The following is a 15,969-nucleotide window of genomic DNA, read 5'->3' on the forward strand; positions in this document are numbered from 1 at the left end:
TTAGGTGAGCTTTACTTGAATGGTGAATACGATGCTGAAGGTCATCTTATATGTGTGTGCAGTGGATGTAAAGATATATTTAGTTATGCGTGAAACTCGCAAGAGGGCTAAGGTTAAGCGTGTATCAGGTTTATTGAAATTTTAAAGGTTGGCAGGGGTACGAAAGAAATAATTCATCATCATTAAATTAGATTTGCTAATGAGTGCCAACCAAGAAAGGACATTGCACTGTTGAATAGTATATTCAAATAAGTACCACTGGAATTATACAATCACAAAAATGAGTATACAAAAAGATACTACGAAAGTTTATGAACGGAAATAACATCACTTTCAAACACAATGTTTGAAAATAATAGTTTTTTTAAATTTTTTGCATAACAACTGCACTGACCTGCTGAAAATTGGAACGTATGTTAACTTATGGCGGCCCGAGGGTGTATGTGGTAAACGGCGCCGGTCCACACGCCGGGACCGGGGATCAAATCCCATCCGGATCGTCCCCTGGTGCATGGACTGACTATCCAGCTACGTGGTAAAATAAGTCTCGTAAGCCAGAGATGACCGGCATGACCTCAGAGGTCATTACGCCAAGAAGAAGAATCTATGTTTGCTTCACAGTGATAAAGCATTAAAGTTAAAAGAAACGTAACTAATAGTCATATTTATGCTATTAATGATTTTGTTCATGTTCAAAATTTTTGTTGTTGTTTTTGTTATTGTTCAGTTTTTGTTATTGTGAAATATTAGGACGACTTATTTTAAACGTGATCTATTTTGCATATGTAGGGTTCAGCTTAGAACTAATGATGCAAAAAGGTTAAATAGTGTTTATATTTTATGATAAAAATATCTCCGTGTTCTTAGAGTAAGCATACAGTGTTTTAAAATGAAATATATTGCCCACTGTAATAATTGGTGCTATACCCATTACTGGGTCGCTTACCCTAAAGCCGTTAGATACACGATCACAGAGTAGATTTAAAAGGGTGATACTGATATCATCCTTAGTCCAATACAGTGGTCAGGAATGACCGTAAAAAACAATTGAAAAATAATTATGTATATATTTTGTATATATCTGAAAATAACACTGCGTTGTTATCTGAAAATACAACACATCGCGACCTGTTGTTCAGCAACAGGCTTATTTTTGCGGGTCGTTGTGTAAATTTACATGAATCGCGTGGCTTGACGTTGCTTGGTGGTGGAGCATTTCACCGTTCGTTTCATAAGCCCCACGTTCTGTTCGTCGCGCAAAACGCGAACAAGGCGAGCGGTACGATGTCAAATGTTGCGTGTCACTTTCGCACCGTATTCGGACTTTGTAGCTTTGCTAAGCAGCTCTCGTTATAACCATTTTGGTGTGCCGTGATTTCACGTTCCCGTTATATTTACTTCGATGGTTAGGTAGCGGTAATCGCTCGTGCGGCAAGAAGTGCGATTTATGAAAATGTATGGATTTTGACAGACATTGCACCAAGCCGTGCGTCAAGCCACGTATTTTATTATTAGCCTTTATTAAAAAAAACTATTTATATGCTGGTTCAAAAAGAGAAGTTGCAACATGAAAGTATGATGTACAGGGTTTATTAGAAACATTTAAGGATAGTTACATAAAATTTAAAACAGACGATAAACAGACGAAATTATTATGCACTATTGCATGAGACTGTAGTCTGTAGCTAATATCAGGTGCGTATCGGAAATAATTTTTCCAATTACTCAGTGTCCTTCCGAGTCTCAAAGTTGTATTTCTAAAAAGTTGTTCGCGTATGTATGTGCTTGTCACGATGGACGCGCCTTTCGATCTTTCACAGATTCGTGTTAACTCTTTGCAAGAATATCCCATCAGCATGGGGAAATCAAGACTTTTGTACGTTTAGGGATGGGTACCACTTCATCCCCAAAGAATACTTTACCGGATCGCCACTAACGTAAAAATTTGATCAAAAGTTAAAACCGGAATGGTAACCCTGCGCTTTTCTAGTCAGATGATTCCTTGAGGTTTTCTAGAGAGACCGTTTCATACTTTTCACCATATTTCCTATTTGTCCTATCTTCCATTCCTTGATGTGTTGAATTATACAATAGAAACAATGGAATTGGAAATACGAGAAGATGTGCTCATTTCTCAAGTACAGAATCTTTTGAATTTGCGATCAGGTGTTTATGTATTTTGAGCGCAGTTCCTACGTAAAACGGTAGTACGATAATGCTGGCGCATAACACCCAACCAAATATTGACGCGTGCATTATGAACGAGCTGTAACGATGATGAAGCGACCGCACTGGGATGAATTTCATGAATTTTATAATGTTACACACAACATCTCCTCTACATCAGACGTGGTTGCGTTTCTTTATTCGCAGAAAGAGGATGTAGACAACGGTCCTAAGCTATGCACAGTACGGATTTTTCGGAAGAGAAGGAAAACGGCATTTGTAAACTCAATTCGCCAAATGGGCTTATGGCAAGAAACGACGGCACGCAATACTCCTTCTTCTCTACTCACTGTCAATAGCGCTCGTATGCATATTCATGCGGGCGAAAGGCAAGTTCAGCAGCTGCGATCCTTAATACTCAGGTGTGGAGTTGATGATGTGAAAACGAAGGTTTTGTTCCTTTTTATCAGCATGTTGAGTATTTTTGCACTGAAGTATTTCGATGAAACCCTTGTTTCCGATTAACCAATGCGGTTGATGAACCAATCGTGCGGAATGATGGTATAGCAAGCGATCGAAGTAACCAACTATCTTATTGTTTCGCCAAGGATTCTGAAGAAGTTAGGTCCTGAACATAGAGCCATTGGTACACAAATGAATGAGCATTGATTGAAGAAGAAAACATAATAATTTGCATGATGACTGATGTATTTATAAATATCATTCTTTAATTAGTGCGGTATTCTGTATGGAACAAATTTATAAATGCTTAAATAATTGGACACGGGGTGGTCTCGCTCGACAGGATCGGTTCAAAACTCCATACGGATGCTTCCAGTGTAGTAGTGATGAGAAAAACGGCAAAACAACTCCAAAAAGTGTTGGAACCCTTCTCCAGAATTGGAACCGACTCCAGAATCGGCTCCGAAACCGACTTCGGAGCCGACTCCTGAACCGACTCCGGAACCGAATCTGGAACCGATTCCAGAACCGACTCCGGAACCGGTTCAAGAACCGGTGCCGGTTGCGCTTTCGTATGTCCTAGTAGCTGTACATGCTTTCTCGCCTTGCCTAACTAAAAATAAAACCTGCCAAAGTGAGGAACCAATTCGGCTTCGGAACCGGCTTTGGAGCCGTTGGTTCGTGGGTCGTAGACGGCTCAGGTGCGTCCATTACTACAGTGTAGAAAATATGAACTACCTGGTTACGTGGTATAAGTGTAATATAGCAGTTGTGATTGGCATGACCTAGCCAATAAGTGAGTAATTCTGCAGGTGAAGTTTTATTGAATAAAATTTGGACACTGTTTTACCTTAAATAGTCTTCATAACAAACAAGTTCCATAATTTTTCTAGACGAGAGTTTCTGCAAAACATCACTAATATTGTTTTGCAGTTTTAGTGGTCATTGGTTTACATTTCGACGCACTCGTTCTTATTCTCTTTCTTTGACCGGGGCCGCTGAGACGTTTTTTTTTAATTAGTAAGATATGCCTTTATTGAAGACGATTTTTAATCATTTCCATCTCTTTTTTTTCCTTTCAGAAGGGGAACCCTGAAAAACCACTTTGAATCAGGAGCAGCTCGTACAGCAAACTTCGCTAGTGTTACTCAATTATACAATGATCAATGATCATACTATGCAGAGCAAATCTAAATTATCTAACGCAATACTTAGTAATGAACGGACATATTAGCGTCAAGGGAAATACAAAACTTACACTACGTGCATGGACAAATGTTGAGAAATCAAAAAAAAAAAAATATTCGTTATGTAATTTTTATCTAAAATATATTTTTTCGTATACTTTTTTCATCAGTGTTAAAGAACGTTCTTCTTTATTAAATTAGAAACAAGAGCTAAGTGTATATGTGCGCGTATGTGCTGTTCGGTGTAAGGTTTCATCGTGTATTGTTGCTGACAGAAAAGAGTATCTCGAGAAAAGGACGTAAATAACAACAAACATATGTTGGTCTAGTTGGCCACAATTATCGTTTTAAAAATTTGGAAAACTGTCCTCAATAACACGAAACCCCCGTCTAAGTTGAGTAAAAAAAGAAACCGAACTACTTACTTCACCACTTTGAATCCAGTGTTCAAAGAATCTGGGCAACGGAAAAGGAAATTTATTTCGGAAAAGGAAACGGATAACGATCGGGGAAAAATAACGATATTTAACAAATCCGTCTATTTTTTGATCGCGTGGTTCAAGAGAAAGGCGTACACAGAGCAGTAACCATAAATTGTTGTTCACTTTATTCACAAACTTGAGAAGAAATATTAAAAGTGGCTTTGAGCAGACATCCTTGTTGGCAACAGTCGGCAATAGCCTCAAATTTGTATGTTTTTTTTACCAAGTGCTCGGAGTCGGAGCTTTAAGAAGGAGATCAACACGATAAATCAACCCAAGTGCAGCTATTATTGAACAACGCCTTCAGCCAAGTAGAAGGTCAGCAAGACGAACACCGGTGAGATAAAATTAATAATAATTATGTTTTAATTAAATCATCTTGATTATCCGTACGACTTGGGATAGAACAGACAAAAGTGGTGTATGGCTGCGTGCTACAGATTACTTGGAACGGAATGTACCCGTCATCGTTAAGTGTTCGGAAAGCCTTCAATCACATTCCTTCATCCGTGAAGCCTTATTGGATGACTAGTTTCCTCTATTCCTAGAAGGAATCTCCACCGGCAGAACGACAAGCGTTTAGTTATTTGGGGCATTATGAGCTAAGTCAGTTGGATGGATCTTTCCCTAAACATCGGTTCCATGGCATTGTGTGTAAAAAATCGCATCTAAGTAATTCACTATCGAGTCTTCATGCCGCGCGAGAGAATTGCAGCTTGCAGAACGTAATTTGTTACAAACGATTATCCTACACGGGCAAAATTGTTTGCTTCAAAATGACTATAGAGACTGCGCTGCAAAGCAAGCCAAAAACGATTAGTAAAGCCAACGAAAGCGGAACTGTCCAACAAAATGTACTTTGGTCATATCAGGCAGATACAACCAAGTTTCAAATGCGTGAGCCTATTTCAATGTTCACCTACGAATCGGATAGTGGAAACTCGGGATATCAGTCGATCTATCAACATCCAATGGATCGCATTAGTACAACATCAGCTTCGAAAAGTGAAATTGTACGCGGAAACAAACACCAACGGCTGCTGAGAGAACCCCTTCGAGATGATACAGTAGACATAGGCTCCGATTGCAGTACTGATAGTGACAGAAGCATTTGTCCCAACATCGATTTACTCTTATGGCGCCCTCGATGGCATCGTAATGTACATTACCAGCAACATCACTTACATCCCCGAGCTACTCATTGGAGTCGCATTGTCCAGTTTCAATTAGTGCTAGTGTTATCGATAGTTTTAGTATTAAGCGGTATTAATTCCGTGGTTAACTGTGATGAAAATGTAACGATCGGTGTAAGTGATAGCATCGTTGATGGGAAAGTAACCGGAAGGTTACTATCAGATATTTTGGCCAACATTAGCAGCAGTAGTGATGAAGAAACTGATATGTTAAATGTGAATAAAATCGATGAAATTCTTGATGGAGGACGTCATTTCACACATCACTGGGCTGTGCACATACCCAACGGAGATCAGCAAGGTCTAGCAGACCGAGTCGCGGCTGAACACGGTTTCATCAACCGTGGCGAGGTAGGTTTTTAACTGGATTTTATGTTTTAGTTGTGAGATGAATATTTGTAAACAACCTTCCGTAAGGTTGGTGCAAAAAAAATGCAAACGCATATGGTCTACGAGTTGGCCCTTTCTAAAATTGTTTCTAACCCATTTTTTTCGTTCTACACATTAGTGTTTTGTGTGAACATTTTGCAGTTTCATGTTCCTATGTTTTTTATTGTTTCTTTGTTGTATGTGTCATTGTTTTTATCGTTTTAAATATTTAAAAAAATAATGTTTTGCTTCAGTTTTTAATTCAAAACGTTTATTCAATTGCCCTAATGTGTGTAAAAGGAGAGTGTAAGAATGGCATACCTTGCAAGCTTATTGAAAGAAGCGTTGTGCATGTTTTACAGTAACTATTGTTGCATAGAAAATTTTACTTTTCTCCCTACATGGGAGTGTGATAGAGCAAAGCTGGTAACTACGGAAGAATGCTCCAAAAACATGTTTCAAAAAACTCCATTAAATGTGCTATGGGTCATTTTATAGTGCTATAATACACTTTGTATCGATCGTCGTTTATCGCGTGCATCTTTCATCGTTCATTTTAAACCAACCTATTAGCTCTAGCTTGTGGGGCCTGGATGTTAGCGGATTGTGCATATTGCTATAAATAGGCATTGCATAGCCCATTAAACTAATTACCTTGCATATGATGATAATCCAACCTCAGCACCGATTGCGGTACCGATGGTAGAGTGTTTTGTTCTTCTGTTCGAAACGTTCACACCCGTGTCTTTCCTTTTGAGGAGGGTGAGGCGGAAAAAAGGGTTTGCATTTATTTGGCATGAAGATTGCGTGAATCAAATATAAATTGTCGCCTAATGCAAAACTGTTGGCTTCTACGCGAGGTGCATTTAATACGATGTAATTTGATAATAATAGTAATTAGCAGTCATAGGCAAATTAGTGATGGGTTATACGATTCATTTCAGTCGCGCTACTGAACTTACATCGACCCGAGCCCGACCAGCACTCGTTGCACCCACGGGTTGGGGTCGCTTATGGTCGCTTAACCGCAATCGTAACACCTACTAGTAGGTCCTTGTATCTACAGGTCGACCCGAACCAGTTCAGGAAACTTATGAATGACTCCGACCCGACAGGTTCAGGTCGATCCGCCCATCACTAAGGCAAATGAATGGACACTCACTAGATTGCACTAATGTGTTTTCACTGGGATTTCAGGCTTTTCACCACGGCTCGCCGTTGCAGTGATAGCGGTAGTTCTGAACAATGATCCTACGTGTGCTGATCAGCATTCTTGGATACTAGATTATCAAGTGCTTCTGACAGGGGTATTATAGAACAATGATAACTTCAATAGAATATCTGTTTTCTTTTCATTTTCGGACACTTGATATATGGAACGTCTGTACATTTCGCTCGCTTTTAATCACTTCCCACAAGCGTTAATCGCCTTAAATATTTATCTGGACGTTTGTCCCAGGCTTCTTTTATGCGCCAATGCAAAAAAAAGGATAAAAACTGCTAGACTTTTCCAATTACACAATTACAAGATACGACCAAAAGACACTACAATCCATCGTACTTGTGCTGCTTCGAAGTGTGAATAATGCTTCGAAGTATGTGTCCTCTGAGTGCCGGACAATCAGACGGATGTCTAATGGATTGCGTTAAACATTGGTCCGTTAAACGACAAACGAATAAAAACCGAAAAAATCTTTGTTTTTCTTCTGTATATTGACTTATCCTTCAAATGAATAATAAGTTTATGAATAGCCGCATAAGAGCAAAATTTTTAAATGAAATATAACCACACCTCCTTCCAAACAGAAAAATAACTGCGTTGTATGCGTTAGTTTTTGTGTTAGTTTAGTTTGTTATTGATGTGAAATTTTTACATCAAGTTCATCAGTCGAATCAGTTTATCTTTGCTAGACTATTGTGACACTAGCTTTTTAAGACAAATCAATTATTATTTATCAACCACTAAAGCTGCACGCCAGAAGTGGTTTCAAAAGGTGAGGAAGAACAAATAGGGTTATGTTTATACGGTGCTACCTGTTGCAGCATTTTCATTAGGAATGTCGGAAACCTGTCGAAATATAATATTTCCTAATTTTCAGCCCCCGGAATGTGAAGTTGTGAGGGTGCTTGTCAGTTAGGCAAACTATTTCATGCTTGGCGGTAATTTATCAAGCGGAAAAATGTATCCTTTTAAACATCACCTGTAGTATTAGGGCTGTACACTATCGGGCACTATGGTGAATACAAGGGTAGGGGGCTTTTGGTTTCATCGGTCGTTTTTTTAGCTATTTTGTTTTCCCTACCCTACAAATGCCAGTTAGGTCATAAGGCCTTCTATGAGTCGCTTATTAGTCTCCCCAACATGCAACATGTTGCTTCGTATGTTATTGGCAAATTATTTGTTTTACTCAGGCCAACATGAGTATCGAATAGTAAGCCATTTTATTTTATAGTATTGTATAGTATTGTAGCCTGAATTTAGGTTCTTTACTGGTATGAATTCATTTACTATGCTATAAATGTATGTGTGTGTGCGCATCATATTACGTGACGGATGTATGTCGCTTTGAAGAGTTTACAGTACGTTCTGCGTTTAAATATGCATGTTTTTAAGAAGTAGAGTATTACTTGCGGAGGAAACAAATAGGGGAAATAATAGATGTGGTAGTCTTGTTGGCATAATAGAATAATAGAATGTATGGCCCCGTTGAACCGTTTTTTACATTGATCACATTGAATAGTTTTGCATTACGAATTGCTTTTCGTGTACGAACTACGAATTCAAAATAAAACATTCTTTGTCTGAGGTTCTCTTTCATTATTGTCTTATTAAATTTTCTTCACTACGATATCCTATTCTCAATTTAAATTTCGTCTAGCCTATTCTATTTCAACCTTGCCATTTAAACCCCGCAATCGTTTATGAAACGTGTTAATGAGATTTGCAACGCTATATTTAGCAAATGAATCGATTTCAATAGCAATCGATGCAGGACAAACTGGACATGCATGGTTGATTTGGTTTGGTAAATAGTCCATTTTTCATCTTCCACCATCGGTACTCACAAACCAATGATTCGATGAAAGATGCCTTTTGAGGGAAAACTTAAAAAAATATAAATTCTTATGTCTAACCATTCTTATCCTGGTTAGCGTGCGTGTTAAGGCATAACTCAACATGCACTTCTAAATCTTTTCGTTACTAACGAATGACTCGAGACATTCCTCTCTTCGATCTCTTAGAAATTTGGAAGTTGATTCGAATAAAAGAAGGAACTCTTCGCTTATTCCTAAACTGAGATTTTTTTTGGTAGCAATAGGTAAAACTTTCTTACACCAGCCCTGAAGCGGTTGCCTAGTAAACAATCTAATTAGCACCGATGTTAGAAGGCACACAAAACACGTTTCACAATGCTTCGAAAATGCAGAAGAAAAACATGAACCATATTTACTCTCAAATACACCCAACGGCAGCCGCTTCCAGTATTCTAACCAACCGTTAATGTTCCCTACGCGCTTAATAGACTTTTGGCCACAATCACGTTCTGTAGTATTTTCTTCCCCCTTTGCTGACTTTTGCCCCGTAGAGTCTTGCAGCTCGCAGCACCACTGAAGACGGATGATTTGAATGCATTATGAAGGGGGTCACCTGGAAATAGAGCAAACGGAATAAAACGAAAACAATCAATTAGTACAACATGTCTAAGTGGTACCAAGTGACGAATGGCTACGCAATTCTGTTAGGTCCAAAATAAGTTTGCTCTAACTGTGCTTCCAAAGAATTTGTTAGTCGAGTTAGTGGATGGTATATAATATGAAATTGCCCTAGAAAGTTTTTTTTTACTTTCGTCAGGATAGCCACATATGGCGTACGTCAGACAAACCTCACATGTCTCACAAACCACGATATATACAGTAATTTGTATGGATCTTTTGACTTCACTAAAATACTACAAGTTCAGCTTATGTACTTTTGAAAATAAAAGAACAGAAAAATATATGTAGAAACCATTCACTGTTGGTGTAACAGCGGGGAAATAGTAATATTTGTTCGATGAAAAACTTACGTTAATCGCATGATTTCTGATTGCTACTGCTTAATAAAAACGAATTTAGACATTTCTTACATAGTAACGATGTATTTATTCTCTGTGGTGATCCTGAAATAAGGTGGGTGAGGGAAGTCTTCTCGCTCGGTCGCTGATAAATTATTTTTCAATGTGTCCGGAATACTGTTACAAGCGACGGAAAAGAAACACATTCCACTTTTTGCTTGACAACTTTTGCTTCAACGAGTATAATACATGGTTTACGTGAACCTCTTGCCCTTAAAGCGCGTTTTACCAATATCTGTTCCATTTTTAAAATCCCAGGCACGGTCGAGAAGGACGGAGATCGAAGATGTTTGCGAGATAGAAATGTTTACTTTTCCTTATTTTATTATTTCGTGTTATGGAAGGATGTTAAGGAAACGCAGATATACGAGCTAGGGTGGATCCCTTGTTCTCTTGATTTTGATCAGCGGCCCGTTTATCCCCTAATATCAAATCTTTTTAATTTTTTTGATCAATTTTCTATGCCATGGCAAATTCACCGTACTTCAGCGACAACGGACATTGCCAATAGATGCTGTGCATATCTGCTAACCCAAACAGTGAAGCTTCCAAAAAGCATATGTCCTATCCTAACCTGTAACACAACCTTTACATTAACGATTGTGTGCCGATAGGGGAAAATAATCAAAATAAACTAGAAACAGCAGGGCATTGGTAAGAATTTTGATAATTGTGAATGAATACCATCTGGCGTCTTGAAACAGAATGCGGAATATAACCTCTGTAGATGTTTAGGTTATCATAAATTGTAAAAGTGAGCTGCATTGTATTCTCCAGGAAGACATTTTCTTCATCCGACATAAAATGTTATGTACACTTTTTTGGTCCTACTTATATTAAAAATAATAATTTTAATTTGTAGTTAGGGTTTTCGTTGAATGTAGCCATTTTAAGGTAGGCATTTGAAATTGCGCTTCTTCACACATTTCAAATATAAAAAAACTATCTATACCTACTGCTCTAAGTTATATGCTGTTAACAACACAATTCTCGATTCATCCAATCATCCCACATAACATATCTAAAAATATCTCATCCATTATGTAATATAGTTGAATGTTTGAGATAATTTGAGATAATTATAAAATTTTGCAAATTTACTCAAAAAAAAGCTCAAAAAAAGGCTATAGCCTTATGAAATTTTCAAATGTTGATAATTTTTTTATAAATTTTTATTCTTTTTTTTGTGTATGTAAAGCATTATTAAAGAACTGGAACTGGAACTGTATTAAAGAACTTTAGGAAAGAAACTTATTTCAATCAATTTTCATTAAAATACATCAATTTATCAGCCTTAGGAGCAGTGGCAGATAAAGCTTCTCGGAGGCCCTAAGCGGAATGGTAATTAGGTCCCAAAACTAAAGGATCTGTAGTGCATAGATCCACTATGACCGATCGGAGGAAGCGCCAAAAATTAGCGCCTTATTTTGCGTACTGGATGATCCGTCTCTGAGTAGGACAATAAATATCCTAAAAGTATCCTGTTTCATGTCCTTCAGACTAGCCCGCTTGTTCGCTTATACAGGTTCAATAGTTAGGCAGAGCGAGCAGTATATTCATTTGGCTAGTTTGGGTATGTACACATGTATTTCGTTTCAACTCAAGAGTATCAAAAGTTTCGTTTCAACTCACTCGCACATTTTCGTTTCAACTCACGTATTTACTCTTTTTGCGACTCGACTCACCACGGCTACATGCTTACACTCATGAGTGAGTAAAATGACCGAACCTTAACTTATACGCTTATGGGGTGTTTTTATGACTCCGAAATGGGTCATTCACTCTGAGTTGACTCACTAAAAAGAGTTGTTATTCTCATCTCTAGTCTAAAGTAGCTTTAGTTCGGATGTACACCTCATATATGTACATAACATCATCTTACCATGAGCAGTCTAGTAGCGTTGGACTTTACATTTTTTAACACAAATGACCGCTTTTGCTTCTGATCCCAGCAAAAGGCATCATAAATCGCAAATATGTACAATATATAATGTTACCAATGGCGACAACAAGCAAAACACGTCACCACTAAAACTAGTGTCATACGAATGACCACGGTCAGCGAAAAGAAACCACTCAATGTGAAAAAGTGGACATATCAACGAGAACAGCTTTAGTAAAGTGACATTAGATTCGAGGTACCTACGTAGGTAGTAATCATAATAAAATTGTATAAAGTTGGTCTGTGGTGGTGGATAGTTTGAATGTTATTTGAGGATCTTCTACCAGTTTGTTGGGTGGACATTTTGAATTCACTTTGAACATTTCGACAGAATGCCTTCTGATGCTGTCGTAATAGTAGCAATATCATATTTTCAATTGGAGCAAAACGATGGCTACAAAATGTATATATCAATGCACTTTTTTCCCGCTCTAGGTGTCAGGTGGTATACCATCTAGGTCCTATACCAGATGGAATATTTGTAAGTGATTAAGCATAAAACTGTAACGAATTACATTACATAATTTTGGCCAACATAAACCATGATCGAAAATTTTACTTTTAGTGAGTACACTTTGTCTTGTGCTGACTCGTCCTAGTCAGTTGATTGTCTGGTTATATGGAAAGATTTAGTTTGACGGTTTGAATGAAACAGACTTTTCATTTTATTGTGATGAATATTAATACGTCTTGTGTATGCTTGTCTTGTTTCACCTTTTACACTAGGAAGACTTAGTAGATATATTTGCTATAACGATTGCGAAGGAGATACTTTCTCTTATACGATATTTTTTATTTTTTCTCCCCTTTGTTCAAACATTGTTTGTTTCACTTGTCATGATCAAAAATTGCGCTAAAGGACACATCCCAATGGAAGCCTATAGCAACCAAAGGAGTTTTTGAATAGAAATAAGAGGGTGGACAATCGTTTAGTTTGTATTTCCCTGGAGGAAAAAATATCATCCTTCCCCTAACGTGCAACAATTGACCATACACTTATACATGGGTTCAACAAGATACTCCCTTCCCTGTTAGAGTTCCCTAAATTCGGTTATATCCTACGAAATGGATTTCTCATTGGCGAATAAGAAACCCTAAAAACATTTCACATTTTGCTTGCTATCACCATTACCATTGTCGTCAACAACCATTTGCTGCTTCGTTCTACAATTTTTCTTGATTAGTTAGGGCTTATAAGTGGTATATTTTGCTGCTCGACAAGGAGTAAAATTATGTTCCTTCTGAGTCATGCGACGTAGACCAAGTAAGAAGGGTGCCAACTGCATGCAATAGAAGTAATAGGGGACACTAGCACCTTTCTTTACGTTACGAACATAAGTCAATGGACCAGATCTTGTTTTATTTATTTATTTTTTTTGTCAAAAGTGTGGGTTGCTGCGTCAGTACAATATATAAAACTGTTTTGACTATTTTTCTTTTTTTATTTTGCAGCATTTTCTTAATACAAAATAAGAAAAATTCGATTGTTTTCATGTCTTGGGGTGTGCCCGGTAGTGTATTTGACAAACGGTGCGGGTTCCACACGACAGGACCGGGTATCAAGTCCCATCCGGGGGTTTCCTCCCTCGTAGCAAGGATCGGTTATCGGCTAACAAGGATTAGCTACGTTGTACAAATAAGTCTTGATACGGCATGGCCGTTCTTAAGAAGCAAACTTCGATTAAAATAATGCGGATTATGACGATGATGGGTGTTGGGTCAAATCGAAAAGCTAGGACAAAGCAAATTGATAACGCGAAGTCTTGTGGAAGGCCACAATAAGCTGTCTTGCAGTGCCTCCTGACAGCCAATCTTTCCTCCTGGCAGGCAATAAAGTTTGTAGCAAGCCGCAATGGGTCTATGATACCTTCCAATCAGGACCGGGTATCAAATCCCGTATGAATCATCAGCCCTTAGCAAGGAGTATCCGGCTATGGGTTAAAAATAAGCGTGGTAGTAAGCCAGATGTGGTAGGTGTTCACTTGGAGGCCATTAAGCCATGAAGAAGAAAAAATTGCAATCTGCATAGTTTCCATAAAATTTAGACAGAAAATGCGTTTTGTAGAATACAGGGAAATGCAATAAATTTACATTTCTTTCAATTTTGATTGATTCGCTTACGTATTTGGTGTTTCGATATCAACCGTCGTGTATTTTGTATTCGCTTAAAGTTGGTTCGTCACTCCCTATCATTTGCGTTTCCCTATATTACACTTTACACACAACACACGGATACGACTGGAACACATCAATATCAATAAGACTAACTGGTCTCTCCATTGATACTAATGGAGTTGTTACGGCACTCTTTTTGTAGTGCATATGTTTATTTATTGAGTTTATACTCAACTCAATTAACATATTTCAGTTTCCTTCTGCAATAAATCAACAAGTGTGACTAGAAACAACGTACACTGAGGACTATCGAAAGCGAACGGTCGGTCGAAATAGATAGCAATTTTCAGTATGTTCCCTTTTTTTAAACTTCTATATCCTGTGAGACTGTTGCATGTAGGAAAATTGTTGCAATACATAAATAGATTCAATCATACCTCTGAAAGGGGTTGTTTTGTTGAATGGTGTGCCCTGGATCTACACACGAGCAAATACTATCAAAAACACCCCCATATTTGACACGAACAGTCGGTAACCGGAGCTCGTTTACGTAAAACTGGAAATCTATTCATTGCGAAAAATTCTTCCGAAGGCAAAACAAGTAGCGTAGGCTTGAACAATTGAGTTAAACACTTGAAAACGCATCGTCTGTGAAAACATATTTACACACAATTCCCCAATTCGTGGTGAATTTGTGGTAACATTTAGCTACCGGTATTTGCGATGGCTAAGCTTCGGTGTGAAACTTATCATTCGGGATAAGTGCAACGTGAAGCATTCATGTATGGTATGGAACCCGGTATGATGGTGCATCGGCTTACGCATTTTCTAATCCGTTTGTTTTTCACAAAAACACTCTTACTTAGGAATTATAATAAATATCAATTAATAAATATTGAGCAATGTGGTTGTGACAACCAAATTGATAGGCAACAATTGTTTCTGACTGTATTGATTTTTGCAAAATCTAAAACTCGAAATACTCTTAAACAAGTGCATTATTCTAGAAAAAAGTGGGATGTTTTATACATTTTAGTATAAAGACTCACAAAAACAGAAACAGAATAACTGTAGAAAACATATGAAGCATACACGCGACTGGCCATCCTACTATGGGCAAATAAAGTCATGGAGAGCTTGCAATAGCAGACCAAGACCTCTTGAGGCTGTAGTGTCACAAAAGAAGAAGATACGATTATTGCTTGTGTTAGTATTACGATGAGAGATGCAAGAATAAGTTCAAGGAGAAGATGAATTAAATGTACATATCAATAAGATGAAAACCACCATACAAATTTAAAACTTTCACACTATGTTTATCATAGTGTCATTCAGGGCAAAAAATAATTTTCATTGGACAGGTTGTGGGAAAAATGTCCGATTACTCTCAATACGCGGCAATGCCGATCGGAGCGGAATCAAGCTGGGCAATAAATTCTTCGTAATGGATGTCGTTAAAATTGATTCATGAGAGCACTTGGGATTCACGACAGGAAGTATGTCGCATTGCTACGGAAAAGTGGGCCTAGGCCTTTAGATTGGTGGTTAGCAGAGGCACCAAATTGTCTTTCCCATGTTAAATTATTCAGTGGTTGTCTTGCAATCTTTGCTGCATTGGTTGATGTACTGTATGATTTACATAATCGAACGAAAGAAAATCTGATCTATTATAGTCGTTAATATTGTATAACACTTTTTGTTACTGATACAAGATGAACCTGTCTAGGGATTTCATAGGGAACACACATAGGAGGTAAATTAAAAAGCATATGCACAACGAAGGAGGGCCAATATTATAAATGACGCATATTGCGTTTCACAAATTCTTAGGATCAGTATCAATTCAATCCTTTTCTCATAAATTTCATGCGTACACTAAAGAAATGTATAGATCACATTAGGTATAGACCAGACAATCAAAATGTGAACCTAAGAAAA

At 37.8% G+C, this 15,969-nt stretch overlaps 1 protein-coding gene across 20 annotated transcripts in view; it reads left to right on the forward strand.

The window, feature by feature from the left end:
- Nucleotides 1-15,969, forward strand: part of LOC125775235 (furin-like protease 1) — a 64,229-nt gene that overhangs the window by 24,266 nt on the left and 23,994 nt on the right. For 4 of the 20 annotated variants that reach the window (XM_049445844.1, XM_049445841.1, XM_049445842.1 and 1 more), the window contains exon 2: nt 3,986-5,841. The exons of 1 other annotated variant lie outside the window; for it this stretch is intronic. In XM_049445844.1, the coding sequence (XP_049301801.1) occupies nt 5,074-5,841 (768 nt within the window). In that variant the 5' untranslated portion in view covers nt 3,986-5,073. Of the gene's footprint in view, nt 1-3,710; nt 5,842-15,969 lie in introns of those variants that run through there. 15 more of the 20 variants (XM_049420516.1, XM_049420515.1, XM_049420508.1 and 12 more) reach the window with 12 other exon arrangements.

The sequence above is a fragment of the Anopheles funestus genome, chromosome 2RL (assembly GCF_943734845.2).
Source record: "Anopheles funestus chromosome 2RL, idAnoFuneDA-416_04, whole genome shotgun sequence".
Lineage (NCBI taxonomy): Eukaryota > Metazoa > Arthropoda > Insecta > Diptera > Culicidae > Anopheles > Anopheles funestus.